We start from the raw sequence: 15,610 nt of genomic DNA, 5'->3' as shown, positions 1-15,610 counted from the left end.
TCCTCCATCATCCAATTCTGGAGGAACAGGATGTAGGTTTCCTTGCTATCATGAAGCCCAAAGAGAAGTGACAGGAATCTCAATACGTAAGACAGGAGGAAGCAGGTTTTACCCTGACAAACGCTTCATCCCACAGGAACTCCAGGAAGGGACTCTCCAAATGTAGCCCTTGGTGCCCTTGTCTTGGCTAAAAGCTAAGAGTTTTTAATTGTTAGAAAGTCTGTCACATTTCTTAATTAATTTTAACTCCACTTGCCGAAAAAGTAAAACTTTTAGTGTTAAAAACATGAAAAACGGCAATATATATATATATAGAAAAATATAATTATGAGTTTTTGCACTTGGGCAGTAGAGTAGCAGTACTGTGCGGTAAAGACAGCTGAGGGAAGCTGAATGGCACACTTTTGGAGAGTCAACAATACTGACTGACACACTTCACCGAGTTCTGGAGTTTCATTTTCCTAACATGCTGTTGATTCAAAGGCGAGACTGCCTGGGCAGGAGCGAGTGGCTCTCAAGATGCCTGTCTGATGGCGGCGTGAACACGGGAAGGCGAGTGTGCGGGTGGGCACGCACTGACCTGCTTGGCGCTTCTCTCAAAGACCACATACTGCTGGCACTGGTCCAGCCGCCGCTTCCTCATGGTCCAGTAATGCAATACCCTGTTCTCCCGCTGGAAGAGTTCATTCAAGATATCTGAGAGAAGAAAGAACAAGGTGTATGTGGGTGCCTCAAACACTGGCGAAATCCCACAGAAAGACAGGCATTAGGCAAGGAACCACTTGAACCTTGGTTCCTTACCAACAAGTGTGTCAGCCGCTCTCCTCATTCTTTCATCACAATTTTTACTGTTGTACAAGAGCAGTGGAGACGCCGGGTCAGCCTATAGCACCTCAGGCTAGTTGGGTTAGTGCAGTACACAAAGGTAATCTATGCTGGGGCAATTCTACAATGGCTGGAAAATGTCACTTGGGTATTTTGATCTAAACCACTAAAGTCCTCTGAAGAAGAAATTTACCATATAATAAAGGTGGCATTTAAAAATAGAGCGCTAGAAGAAAACAAAAGTTTATTTTTTAAAACATAAACTTTTAGGAGAGGGAAAGACATGAAATAAGGAAGTATGGAAGCAGAGAAACATGAAGCTATAAAGGCAAAAAACTCTTATTACATAAAATAATGCTGCATTAAAAATGCAGCAATCAAACAATATTTACTACCAAAATACTATACAAATAAAAAGTCAAGAAAAACTATTGGGAACATATAAAACATACGAGATTAATTAAAAGTCAAATGAACAACGTATACAACCATGAGGTTCACAATGTTTTTCTTTTTGGGGGCAGTGTGAGACCGAGTCTTGCTATGCAGTGTTCAGGCTGGCCTTGAAAGCACTATGTAGCCTAGCCTGGCTTTGAACACGTGGCAATCGTCTGGGCTCAGCCTCCCAAGTGTTGGTATCACAAGTGTGTGCCACTACGCCTGTTTCTGTCTGTCTCTCCTCCAGGTGCTGGAGCCTGAACCCTGGGCTGTGCATGGATTAATTGCATCCTCTACCACAAAGGTACACTCGTACAACGTGGCTGCTAAAACCTCGTTCAAACGATAAAACTATCTTTCACTGTTTTCCTAGTAGTGTTTAGTCCCTAAGTCTATAAAATCGGTACCACTTTATAACTATTAGGGTACAATTTTCCTCTCTTTTCTTTGAGACAGGGACAGGACTATGTAGTCCTTGCTGGCCTCAAACTCAATCCACCTAACTCACTCTCCCATTGGTATTTAATTTCTTGATTCAATATCTAAAAATGTTCTGCCTGGAGGTAACTCTGGTGTTCATTTTTCTCCTTATCTATATGTTCATTTACCTTAACAAACAGGTAGCAGGAATACATATCCTCAGTGCTGCATTTGTTCACAGTCTTCCACTCAGTCAATAAACCACCAACTTGGCCGATGTATTACCAGACCATAAATTTCTTTCATATTGGATTATTAACCTGAGATCACTGATGAGGACTTCATGAGCATCGAGTGGACGTTTAAAGAGAAGACCTCGAGGAGGAGCCGGGAAGTCTTGGGTACTCACTTTTCACCTGCTGCTCCGGAGCTTTGATGTGCGTCACCATCCCGGGCATGTTCACACTGTTCCTGTGCAGGTACTTCAGGAAGACGTCTGCGTTCCTTCTAGCAAGCGTGCACGCCTAGGGAGGAATGGAGGGCAGCGCTGTCAACATGACTGACACCAGCACTGAGTAGACAGTACAGGGATGACAACATCACATGCGTCTAAGGTGATGCTGTTCACCCAGTCATCTGGCCAGCCGGCAGTTACATCTGGTAATTGTTTTCCTTTTGTAATTTTACCTAAATATGTTCATTAGTTATATTAATAAATAATATTCATTTTTCTACTCCAAATGGATTCTGGAGCAAAGCAGGTAAATTACGATTCTAACTCGAAACATCCTAACAATGGTTGGCATTTAGTAAACATAAACAGCAGTGATAACTTGGGGGTGGTGACTTTGAAGTCTTGTTTGACACAGTTACAATTAATAACTGGAAGCACAATGGTTTCTCCAACTTGCTCAAAATGAAAATCACTGGGGTGGAAGTCCCAAATTAGTTGCTAGATATAATTTTCAAAGGATCACAATTTATTTTCCGAGACTAAACAATTAGCCCTATTAGATCATCACCTTCAGAAAGGAAACAAATATTATTAAATGCAACAGGAAATATGTCAGAGGGTCAGAATGCTGAAGCAATGAGAAAAACCAAACTTCATCAGGCATTATGGAAAAGTAAACACCTTACCTATTTTTAACAGTTCCAACTGCTGGTGGGAAGTAGAATCTCAGAAATATGGATTTTTAAGATCCAAGAATGCAATGGAGACACTTTCATGACAAATATTTCTAAACATTTTGATCACTTTAAAAAATTTAACTGTTTAGCCGGATGTGGTGGCGTACGCCTGTAATCCCAGCACTTGGGAGGCTGAGGCAGGAGGATTGCCAGGAGTTTGAGGGCAGCCTGGAATACTTAGTGAGTTCAAGGGCAGCCTGAACCATATAACCAGACCCTGTCTCAAACAAACAAGCAAATAAACAAGTTAATTTAACTGTTTGAAAGCACGTCTTTGGCTTATGTATGACCAAATATGATGTGTAAAAAATGTGACAGAGCACTCTTGAGAAAGTTCAGCTATGCTTCTCAAAGAGAACACATCCAGCCTCTGAATGTGGTCGATGTGTCCCTCCAGGCGGGTCTCGTGAGAAGGTGCTGGTGGCTGGTCTGGAAGCCACATGTACCCAGGACTTGCTCTGACCCACCTTGTGCTTCTGCATCCACTGAGGTGCAACCTGTATTCCTAAAGAGGCTGTATTTCTACGGGAAGATTGTTTTAAGCTATGGGCATGGATTTTTCACCAAATCAACCAACCAAGCAACCACTCACCACCCCCTGCCTCCAGAATCGTTTAGGAAACGCTCTCAACCAGCAGTAACTTCACCTCCAGGAAACCTAACATGGCCCATAAGAGCTCCTGAATCATTTGCTCTTGTAAATCCCAATCAACCTTATTCACACAGATTTCTAGTTCTTTGTCCTTGAAAACTAGAAAGACAGTGTAAAGCACATATAGAAAGAGATGGAAGGTTGTCATTCACTAAACTTATTGCTGGTGCTGTACCTGACTCCCTTTCCATGAAATGAAGGAGTTGTGGAGCGTGGCCTCCCTGGGAAGCGCTGACTGCTCCTGCAGCTGCGGTGTTACCACACTGAAGGTCTGGACGCCTGTCCCACCCCCAGTGGGACACTGGATCTGCACCCACCACTCAGTGTGGCACAGGTATCCAACAGCACCAGCTACAAACCTTCAGGAACGCTTCCTTCTGCTCAAGGTGCTTGCTGATCATTGGGGTGACGTGGTCCGTCTCAGAGTTGGGGCCCAGCTTGTCGGCTCCACCACACCAGTCTTCTTCTCTCTTGTACTCCTGCTCCAGGCTCTCAAGGACACTACAGACCTGCGAGGGAAGAGAGTTCCAGTCTCAGAGACTCCTCAGCATCTAACGTCCCCCATTAGCATCGCTGAGAGCCCTTTCAAGCAGGCTCGGGGGAGAAGGCGGTGGTGGAAGGGCTGAGAAGACAGGCAGCACCCGTGGACTTCCCCTGGCATGAGGGTGCAATGCCACGGAGGCATTTCAAAGCGGTGACAAAATCAAAAGTAAAGTTCCTCTTTCTGACATATTTCAGGTCAGAGATTTAAAGAAGGGAAGAAGAGCTTATCAGCTTATCAGCTGCTTTTCAACCCAACTGTGGGCACCCAAGGCAGCAAGAGTTATTTTAATTGCAGACGGTGTCTTTCCCTGCTGGAGTGGCTCAATAGTGACGGACATGTGAATGATGACAGCGCCCTCCTGACCTGCTCTGAAGTCTTGTAGAAGGCAACAGAGGCATTGACGAGCTTGAGGCGGTCTTCCATCTTGAGCATGAGCTGCTGCCAGTGCGAGGCCACTTTCTCGGCACAGTCACGGATCATGTCCATGTCATAGTGGTTGGCCTGCAGCATGGCCTCGGCCTTCTGCTGCACCTGCAGTGCGCTCTGGTGTGTTTTCTAGGCAGAGAGAAAATGCGAGGCTTGTTTAGCAGGGCTGTCACACACTGACTGGAGGGAACTGGACTGTTCTTCTTGATGTACAGAACCAATTCAGTTACTGCTCACTAGGATGTCTCTCACAGCACTGCACAAGGTTCAGTAAAAGCAGCTAGGTACCTAGCAACCAAGTTTGTATTTAATTTATCTAATGAAGGATGAAGTGCAGTAAGACTTCTCAGGATAAGTCTTAGCTCTGGGGTTCTCAGTTTGAGAGATAGTATGAAAGACAACATTCTAAAAAAACTTGTTGAAATGTTCCAAGCTTATTATTCCTATTGATCTTCCTCATAATAGCTGTTGGAAGCAAATGAACAAGTGTAGAAAAGGTGGCTGGAGTGAATGCTTTTTATTTTCATTTTCAACTTAAGTGTTGGACTTCAGTGAAAAAGTTTTTAAAAACTTGTGACTTTAAAAAGCAAAGAAAAAAACTAAAGGAAAGCTAAGGATATGCCAACTGTGTTCTCTGCCAGTCTGTGCCATACTGTAATAAACTAAAGGAAGTTACTTGGTAAATCCATCGGAGTCTTGGTCATATGCTCACCAGGTCCATGAGGGGATGAGGTCAGGGACCCTCTAAGGAAGAATTAAAATGTTGAGTGGGGGAGCAGCCAGGGCAGCACATGGGTCTCTATGGATGGAGGTTTACAAAAAAGAAAAAAATCAAAATCTTGCATTTCACCTAAAAGAGTGGAAACAATCCTATCTAGTGCTGTCCACAATGCAGTCTCATCCATTACCTGTACACAGCGACTTGATACTTGCCATTTAATTACTAGAAATCACCTGGCAGAGTACAGTAACACAGTTTTCAAAAGCTGCCTGACTGGAGTCTCAGGAAGAAGTATGTCCACTGGCATTTTGTAGTTGAAAAGAAATTGAACTAGGTAAAAAAATGAGTGGTGACTTCTGTGACTTTGTTTCGTGGGTGAGAATAAATATGTCAGTAGAGCAGGAAATGAGTTTTCTGTTAGCAAATGCTCTTTTCCCTCTCTGCTTGGAGGCCACTGATTAGAATTAGGACTCTTCTCCATGCCCTCCCCCCCAGCCCCTAATCAGTGCTGCTGCTGAATGAGGGTGAGTGGATGTGAAGGGCCGAGGCTTCCTGCTCACCCTTGTCCAGGTGAATGCTGCTGCTTCAGGCAGAGGCTGGAGGGTCGGGTGTCAGCATGAGGCCCTGACACGTGAACTTAGTCTGCACATGGCCTTGCTGAGGCACCCAAGACCCGCTGCTTAGTTGAGGCTGAGTGGAAGGCATGAATGTGCCTATAAGACCAGTCACAAAATCCTCAGTTGCAATTCCAATTTGTCCTCCCTGGTTCCCACGGGTTCCTGACCAGAGGAAGCGCACCCTGCCAGGCTTACAGGACAAAAGGGCTCTGGCTGCTTGGACTTCTGCTACAAGGCTGCCTCACACCCTTTGGTTGCTGTTCCATAACCTTGTCCCATACCCATGGTAAACGTATAAGCACTGTCACCATTTACCAATCCAGGTGGCTCCCCCTAGGGCAGGCTTGGTAGGCTGGTCCTGGAGCTAGAAAGACGGTCTCCAGAGAAGGGCACCCCTTACCTCAATGGCATGCTGGAACTGCTCGTGCTCTCTCTGCAGCTGCTCTGCCTCCTGTAGTGAGCTGGCTGTGATGAGCCCAGCATTTAGCATGGACTCCCCATTTCGGATCCAACCCAGCACCTGAAATGCGACACAGGGCAATGCCAAGTGGTGGGCTTTCCAGTGCATCCTGCAGACCAGCAGGAAGGCGACACAGGTCTGCAAGGCAGTCTTAAGTGCTGATTTCCTTAACACCTACTAGTTCAGCTGAAGGCCTTCAAGGGCATCTGATCATGAGAAGATAGCGACAACTCCATTATGCTTAGTAGCAGATGGTGGAGTGGCAGCAAACACAGGTAAAAATGGTCTGAAGACCACATATTAGAAAACCACCGACATGCAGAATTTCCTGATAATCAGAAACAGTATTTTCATTCCCTTTCAGTCCTAATGAATACACAAAATCGGCAAAGGCTGCATATGGGGAACTGACTTATTTCGCTAAGCTATTTTCCAACTTACCATCAGCATTAAATGGCACAATAATCCAAATGTGAGGTAAGCTGTAACACAATGCTCAGCAGCAAACCAGGAGACTCTCAAGTTCACATACAAATAAAAAGGGAAGTTAATTCTCACAGTGGAAGCCACAGAAACTGAGGAAAGATTCTGGATAGTTATTTGTGGCAGACTTCTAGTTACCAACACAAATCCTATTCTCATTTAATCAACAAAAAATTTTTCAAAAAAAATTTAAAAAACAGCGTTTGGGAAGATCAAAACAAACAAAAAACCAAAGCAAAACAAACCAAATCAACAACCCCCCCCCCAAAAAAATCACACACACACACACACACACTTCTCGGATCCTGTCAATGGTCAGTTGCAGCTATGACACAAGTCTAGCTAATCAGACCAGGGCAGCAACCCACAGGGGAACTTGTAAAATGGCTTCTCGTCTCATACAGGTGCTGTTTCTTTCTTGTTAAATTTCTCTTTCCTAATGGCAGGGATGCTGAGGTGATAGTTGGAGCTACAATCGCTACTTGGCAACCATTAAGAAAAGGCCACCCGTCACATCAAGATCTCAGCCTAATAAACGCTGCAGCCACCGAATGGACATCAGCAATGTGGCCCCCTGCTGACTGGCTATGTGGGGGAAGTACCTTTCAAAGGCCACTGTTAGTCTCTGTTACAGGCAAAGGCAATTCCTAAGGGATACGCTAGTTTCTCCTTTAATTTTGGAACAGTTCTGACCAGGCAAAGCATGTGCCCCAATGTAGTGTCTCCTGTTTCTCTACTGAATCCTGCCTGTGGACAGAGGTGCCGGATGGACATTCCCCTTGAACCAAACAACATTTGCTTTTTGAGCATCTACAGAGCACCGCAGCTCACTTGCCCTGCTCACCCTGAGCCGTTTTATCAGCAGACTCCCATGGGATGAAATGCAATAGGCACCCACGGAATCCCACCGCCATTCACCCAAAGTGACCCCACTCACGCGTCCTCTATTTTGGCCACCCTCACACATGAGGAGTACCCTGAGACCCCAAGGAGAGCCCAGCCATACATGGCCTATGATCCCAACCAGACAGCTAGCATTATAACAATACTGCAAAAAAAATTCACACAGTGGTTAAACCTGGCAAACAAGGTTCAGGCAAGAGACTACCACAGCACTAACAAAACACCTTGTGGGAGTTCTCTCCTGTATGGCAGTCGTTGGGCAGGGAGGACTTTTCCCTGGCTCCCTCTATAGAGCAGACACTGTACTGGGGTGTGTGCTATCTTACTATGAGGACAGCTGCACAGCGCTCAGGGAAGATTTCCTGGAGACAGACTGGCCTCCCTGCTGCCTGCCTCAGGTCCTCAGCTCACCTGTTTCACTTCTGCCTGCAGGTGGCGCAGCTGCACGCACTGCTCCAGGTGCTTCCGATGCTGCTCTGCTGCTAAATCCAGCTCCTGCTGCTTCTCGTGAAGGAACTCCAGCAGATCCTGGACCCGAGTGGCCATATCCACATCCCTATCACAAAGCAGCTCCACGCCTGGGGACATGGAAGGGAAACCCCAGGACTAGACCAGCACTTTGACTGTCTGTTCTCAGCTGGTGCATGACACACAGCCTGCCTTGTAAAAGAACCTATTGGGGACCACACCAGGGCCCCAGGCAGGACTGAGGAGGGCTGGCCTACCAGAGACATGTTTACCATGTCGGCCAGCATGGTGTAAAGGTGATCAAACCATCTGTTCCCTAAATCCATAACTCAGTGGACAACTTAGTAACAACAGAGCAGCCTTTACAAAGGAGTGAATTCTTGTTTATCTTTGTTTTTCTTCTCAATATCCAGTTTACTCTTTGGAAGCATTTCACTTATTTTATGTAAAATAAGTAAAGTATGCCAGTTGTTGCGAAGTAAGTTCCTAATCCTGCAGCTATGGTATACAGCAGTTATATCTCTGAGTCTATAGTGACATCTGCTGGCGAAATATAAACAGAAAAACGACAGAAAGTTTTATATTTCATTCAGAGATAAACATGTCATTCTGAAAAATTAAAATTCATAGCACTTGAAATAATACATGAGATTAGTAAGGGTAAGTTTTGTAACCATAACGTTAAACGTAATTATGTAAAATCAAATACAAAATGTTTCCTTTTAAAGAATACATATCATTAACAGCCATATCTTTAAGGGGCTATAAAATCTGCAGCCGTCACTCTGAAATACATGGTGACATGGATGGGATGACTTTGGACGAGAGGAAACCACAGGACGGGGTGAGCTTTCTTACCGGAGGCCTGGACTTCATTGACATACTGCAAGAGGTCCTGCCCTTGGTGAATGACGTCAAAGGTCAAGTTGTTCATGGTCAAGGCTTTGTCTGCATGGTGCTGGAGACGCTGCTCTGCGACTGTGAGGTCTTCCGTGTCAAAGTCGTTCATCTGCTGGGAAAGCTCATCGTTCCAAGACTCAAGGTCTGAGATGATCTGACAGAGGAGAACGTTCATTTAAAATCAAGATGTAAGAACATAATCTCATGCAGCCACATCTTACTGTGTCTAGTAAGGAAGAGATTGTGTCAAAAGACTGAAAGGGCTGGGCACGTAGCACAGTGGCAGAGTGCGTCCTCAGCAGGCATAAAGCCCTGGATTCAACCCCTCAAAGACCAAAATGGTACCTTTTTAAAATGGATAAGCTTTGTGAGATACAGGTTATGCCCTGATGTTGTCTTAAAAAAAGATTAATAACAAATAAATAAATGGATATAAAGACAGTTGAAGGGGCTCCCTGCATGGAAAAGATGGAACAATTAGACACTCAAAAATAAGTATTACAATTGAATAATATATATTAAATACATAAAAATCCATTCATCCTCAATGGTATTTAAAGAAGAGTTAAAAAGTCAAAAAGTAAATGAAAACCTTTTTGTGTCTGACTATAAGCAGATGGGAAACCAACTTTTGTACTGAAAGTAATTAAGAGAGAAGAGCAATTACATAAGCATTTCATGATGAAACATTTCTTAAACGATGAATCTGGCTATTATGTAGAAAGAATAAAATTAGAAAACTATCCATTTTCAAATTCTAGCAAAATAGCTGTTTCAGACAACCATGAATGTATAGTAGACCAAGAGAAAGGCTGAGGGGAGACCAACCAGCCTAAGGGTCAGGTTGCCCCACCCTGGCACACAGACTGGGCTTGGCATCCCTAGAGAAGTGGGCCCAGCTGGCTGGGCCTCCTCACGGAGTAGCTGTGGTGCCCCACCTCTGACCCATTCCTGCGCAAAACTGGAACCTGAGTCTAATCAGATCTTTGCATCTACCGTCTGAACTTGGAGGAAATACCAGGGAAAGAAAAGCAGCCGAAAAGAAGTCAAGTGAGAAAGTGCAGAGCGCAGGACCTGGTTTCTTTGCCAAGAGACTCATGGCATTCAAAAAGTCATGCGATGGGGGGAAAGAGGAGGAGGGTGGCAGAAGATTCTAGGTTAAGCACTAGCCATCAAAGGCAGGAACCAACCCGAGTGCCTCCCAACTGGGGCAGGCACCGTGCTGGGTAGTGGAAGACAATGGAGAATGACTGCTACATGGATGAGTTGTTTAGTGCACTGTGTGTGTGTAATGAAAGGGTATGTTTTAAAGAGACCCTTAGGAAAGTCTTTCGGAGTGAAATATAAGTCAGCAGATTTTTTCTAAAACACCTTAACACAATGACAACAAAAGAAGGGATATTTGAAGAAGTAAGGGTGGTAGCTCCTCCTGAATTTGGGGGACAGGCACATTCTTTTATTACTAGCATTTGTATGCAAAATGTCTATATTATTAAGTTGTACTACTTTATTAAGTTAATATATTTAAATAATGCCAAATTAAACATAAACCATGAAGTAACTGAGGAAGAAAGATTTTTAAAAAGAAAAGCACGTCATTATAACTTTAATCTTTATGTTTACTGTAAAGGGAGGTTTCTTTCTTGTTTGTTTTCTGACCCTAGGGGAGAGGAGATTTAGGTGTGACAATGAGACAACATCATATCCAGACGACACTCAACCAATGGATAATAAACAAAGACCACTGTGCTGAACCAGCAGGATCCAAAAATCCTCACCAAGCATGGAGAGATCCCAAGGATGGCTTGAATCAATGGCCATCAGGAAAAGATCCTGCCTCAAAGGTTAGAATTACAGCTTATTAACAACACAGTAAGATAAGACAAGAAAACTATGGCAATAATGAAACTCAAGAAAGTGGAATTTGGGGTTTTCTTGGGGGAGGGAGTGTTATTTCTGAGACAGAGTCTCCCTAAGTTGCCCAGGCTGAGCTCGAACTTGAGACCCTTTCTCAGTCTCCCAGACTGCTAAAATTACAGACCACCATACCCAGCTTGAATGGTATCTCAGAATTTGTAGACATGCTAACATTCCCAAAATCTAAACGTAATTATGATTACTTTTGTAACTAAGCTGTCACAGGATGCTACATTAATGATTTTGTTTGCTTTTCTTAAGATCAGTAGAACAGATCTTATTTGGAATATCTGCGGGCTGAAATATCAGTATTCTAAAAAGAGGACCCCACAAAGCCATAGAAATCCTGGGTCCACTGTGTGATGAGAATGCTATTTTTTTTTTTTTTGTACCAGGGATTGAACTTGGGACCTTGTGCTTGCAAGCCAGGTGGCGGAATCACTGAGCTAAATCCCCGGCTTGAGAATGCTATTTAAAAAAAAAATTAACCAAGTAATAGAAGAATTTCTACCATAAACATAAATCTCCACTGCACACTTCCAATGGCAGTTAGATGAGGCAACTTCCCTGATAAATCAGAAGATGCCAGCCAGGCCCAGACTGCTCTGATTCTCACGTGTCAGGATCGTGTTCTCAGGCCACGACCTGGGAAGTTTTTAACTGTATCTCAGCTGGCCTGAGACTGGACTGTAGGTTAATCCCCTCAGCTCAGGACACTCACCTGGGGTCCGGCACTCTGGCCCTAAGTAGGTCACTTGTCATTTTGTGGCTTTTGTGGGGGAAATGTTTGTGTTCCCCAATCTCATTCAATGCAAGTGGAAACACAATGAAAAACAATTTCCCCATTCAAGAAACATTAATACATGTGAATTAAAACTCTTTTCTCAAATATCAAAATATTGTGGAAGAAAAACTTCAAAAAAAATGCTTCTGATTGCTTTGTGTTTCTTCACTGAAAACATTCAGTAAGTGGGTAGGTTTCAAAAAAGCAAGTCCTTTGAAGTCAGGGAAGACAACAGGCCCGCTCTGTCTATTTACGCAGTGCTACCTTGAGCTGCAGGGGTCCCCCAGGGGAGACCCCGGCGGGCCTTTCCCCTGCGTGGCTCCCCGCTGACCTGGGGGTTCAGACTCCGAGGAGAACACCTGGGCAGGTGGCCGGCACCATGGCAGGGCCGGTTCAACACCTTTCTCACTCACTGGTGATGCAGTGGGGAGAGCCAAGAAGGTCCTCAGTGAGAGCACTGCTGGCGGTGCAGATGGGTGGCAATGCAGGCAGAGGCCCTGCCCCGAGCCCAGGCAGCCTCCACCCGCCTCCTAACTGCCCTCTAAGCACCACTGAGAGCTGAACCCCAGACGAGGAAGGCACCGTGCTCAGCGTGGTCTCCGGAGCCCTCAGTGGCACACCAAGCAGCACGCTACGTCACCACCTGTACGAAGCTGCCCAGCACCGGGGGACTGGTCGGGGCAGGCTCAAGGGGCTGTGGCTCCTCTTGTCGAGTTTCTCACACAGTTCAGTCTCCACCACCCTCACTAACTTCTGGCTGCACTACATCAAGCTCAGGAGCAAAGCTCTTCTTGCTAGCACAGAACTCAGAGCCGCCCCTCCTTTTGTGGAAGGAAGATAAAGAGAGCTTCTTTCTGCTATTCACAATAAGGTACAAAGGTCCATTTTTAGGTGCGAATTATAGAGAATCTGAGGACACTTCTGTGTGGAAAAAGTTGGATTTCCTATTACTGAAAATATACAGACTAAGGTTACTCCCACTCCTACAGAGAAGGATGGAAAGAAAAAGGAGGGAGTGGGAAGGGAGGGAAAAAGGAGAAAAGAAAAGAGGGGAAAGAGGGAGGAAGGAGAAGGTGACTGCCTCAAACTGCTGTCTCCACTTCCCAGCAAGGGAGTGCCGACTGACTGACATGCACTGGACAGACAGCAGTGTCCGTGCATCTGAACGCGCCTCTCCCCACTCCCAGGGTCCCTTGCTCTGTCCTGCCATTGGGCTGGCCCCCGCTCAGCTGTCTGCCCCCACCGCAGCCTCCAGCTCCAGAACCCAGAGCAACCCCCAGCCCCCAGTCCAACCTAGGAGGCCTCGGATGACTGGGGACCTTCCGCCCACCTCCATCTCCACCAGGGCAGGGACAAGGACAGGGACAAGGAGGGAAGGAGGCCCGGCTCCCGCCCGCCTGCCGACGGGAAGGCCGGGTGGACACTCACATCAATGGCGTCCCTCTCAAATATGCGCAGCTGCAGGAAGAGCTCCAGCTTGATCTTTCGCTCCTGGAAGAGCTCCTCCATCTGCGACTGTGCCTCGTCCAGCTGCTGCAGCACTGTCTCGATGTGGTTAATGGAGCTGTTGTGAGGGGTCTTGTTACTGGAGATGGCAGAGTCCCTGTTTGGACACAGGAGCGAATGGGAGTTTAAGGAGACAAACAGGAATTGAATGAGAAGTTGCACATTGCTAGACACCAGATCCAGCACAGCAAATCTTCAGCAGGAAGCTGGACACAGTCACAGAAAATAAAAGATGCTGTTGCCCCCCTGCAAAACAACATCGGGCTCCTTCCCCTGAGCAGCCCCACAGATCTGAGGATGTGCTGAGGAGTTTCTTTGTCATGTTCTCGAATCACTTGCAAAAGAAATGCAATAATTATATAAAATTACTTTGGCAGAGTTTTATTTTTAGCCACTTTTCTCCTTAAGTAGAGAGAACAGCTGCTACCTGTTTAGTAGAATGACAGTCGCACTGCTTAGGAGAGGTTAACCTTTACTGCAAGCAATTCAACTTTTAGTAAGTATCTTTTGCCTGACTCCCCAAAGTAAGCATATGCAAAGATGCGAGATGACAATTCCACCAGCTGTGCTGAGGGACACAGGGGATTAACCTTATGGATATCTCCAGGGCCAAACAAAAGGAATCTGAATTTGCTTTCCCAAGGAAACGAAGCCCACCCAGCACTGCTCTGGAGGGCGAGGAGCCCTTCGTGGCTCCTATTCGTCCTGCGCTCAGAGACTGATATGCACCAGGCTCGCCTGAGACAGATGAGCCCTGAGGGCTGGAGGATGCACACCTCCTAGGTTCAGATTACTACTTATAAAGAAGTTTCAGTAATCATGAGGTGGGTGTTAACAGGAAATATTAATAAAAGTTGAATTCTGAGGGTTATGAATCCATGTTGTAACAAGAACAATTATGGAGCTAAAACTGAAGGAGCAGGAGGCAGAGAAAGAGAAGAGAGAGCTGTGCTCTACTCTGAACGCAGAGGCAGGCTGTTCTCTACCTAGCTGGACCCAGAACGGAAGCTATGCACTTGTTCAAAAGGTAAGAGTGAGGGAGCCCCCAGCAGGAGCTCAGGATTGGTGTCTGGACCAGGAATGAGACCCACCTCAGCTGCTGGATAAGGTCCTCCCCTTCCTTGATCACATTGACGGTCACCTGCAGCGTGGTCTGCTGCTGCTGGCCGAAGCGCTTGATGAGATCCTGCACAGCCTCCACCGACTCGGCGTACACGTCGTCCAGCAGCTCCTTCTGCAGCTCCTCCAGCCATGTCCACAGCTGCAGACAGGAGCACAGTGAGTGGTGGTGCAGGGACTGGGTGATTCGCAAGGGGAGGGGGTGGTGGCAGGCTGCTTCCAGAGAAAGGGAGGGAAGGAAGGGAGGGAGGAAGAGAGGGAGGGAGAAGCATCCCAAACAGTCCCATGCTAGCAAAACACATGCCACTGCTGCATGGAGAAAAAATAAACAGGCGGTGAGGCGGAAGGGGCTGTCACAAAAGAGAAAAAGGAAAGGGAAGGGGAGTCGCTCTTTCCCGTGCTTCCCAGGTTCAGTTTGGAGTGCAGAGGAAATTGGAAAAGACTCCTGAAGACAACAGAAGCATCTGCCGGGCACAAGAGGCAGTCTTTCACGTGTCTTCTGCACTAGCTTTATTTTTAGCAAAGCATTACAGCCCATTATTAATTATTAAGCCACCGCTCAGAGGTAAATGCAGAAGGAAGCGTGCGCAGTGGTAACATGAGTTCACCACCATGCCTGCTGGGACTGGGATATGAGGCCTAGGTGACCATAGCCCCAGCCCAGACCATCACAGGAAGTACACCTTCACTGCCACTACTGCCAGGTGTGTCCCTGGGGACCTGGATGAGGAAAGACAACCTGGAAGGAGAGTGGCAAGAACTCCTTCAGGCCTGGAGGGAGGTGGGGATCAGGGCACTGCCCACTTCCTGGAAGCCCTGAGGGTAGCATTCCAGGAATGGAAAGGGGCAATAGATGAAGCTGAGCGGGCCCTGGTGGCTGGGTATCAAGGTCTGCCTGTGGAGAAAATGCCTCCAGTTCCCCCTGGGACCCGAGGCACCCTGCATATCTTAGTCATGGCTGTTCTAGCAGGTGCCTCAGCAGTGACAAGGACATGGTCAAGGAACCCCTCTGGCCCATGGCTGCTACCTTTGGGGCCCACAAGTCTAAACTGTACCTATAAATCACACTTGCAAAAAGAAAGGGCTTCCACTTGCTTGGTCTTTTGTCTCATAGCTAATCCTTTCATAAAGCAGCTAAGGTACAACTGACATGCACTGAACCACACAAAATTAAAGAGTCGCATGTGTTGAGTTCTGATGCAGGCCTCCACCCACAGCAAGCTCCTACTGTGGCAA

General features: G+C 46.3%; 1 protein-coding gene across 1 annotated transcript in view; it reads right to left on the bottom strand.

Moving 5' to 3' along the window:
- Trio (trio Rho guanine nucleotide exchange factor) overlaps nucleotides 1-15,610 on the bottom strand; it is a 314,560-nt gene that overhangs the window by 110,055 nt on the left and 188,895 nt on the right. The window contains 9 exon segments of the mRNA XM_004845192.4: nucleotides 581-696; nucleotides 2,093-2,207; nucleotides 3,886-4,035; nucleotides 4,434-4,625; nucleotides 6,235-6,354; nucleotides 8,092-8,258; nucleotides 9,007-9,202; nucleotides 13,178-13,352; nucleotides 14,347-14,516. Of these exon segments, the coding sequence (XP_004845249.2) occupies nucleotides 581-696; nucleotides 2,093-2,207; nucleotides 3,886-4,035; nucleotides 4,434-4,625; nucleotides 6,235-6,354; nucleotides 8,092-8,258; nucleotides 9,007-9,202; nucleotides 13,178-13,352; nucleotides 14,347-14,516 (1,401 nt within the window).

Source organism: Heterocephalus glaber, unplaced genomic scaffold (assembly GCF_053883595.1).
Source record: "Heterocephalus glaber isolate CG9 unplaced genomic scaffold, H.glaber_assembly_v1.0 deba00001538, whole genome shotgun sequence".
Classification (NCBI taxonomy): domain Eukaryota; kingdom Metazoa; phylum Chordata; class Mammalia; order Rodentia; family Bathyergidae; genus Heterocephalus; species Heterocephalus glaber.
This window is presented reverse-complemented; position numbering and strand designations above follow the sequence as displayed.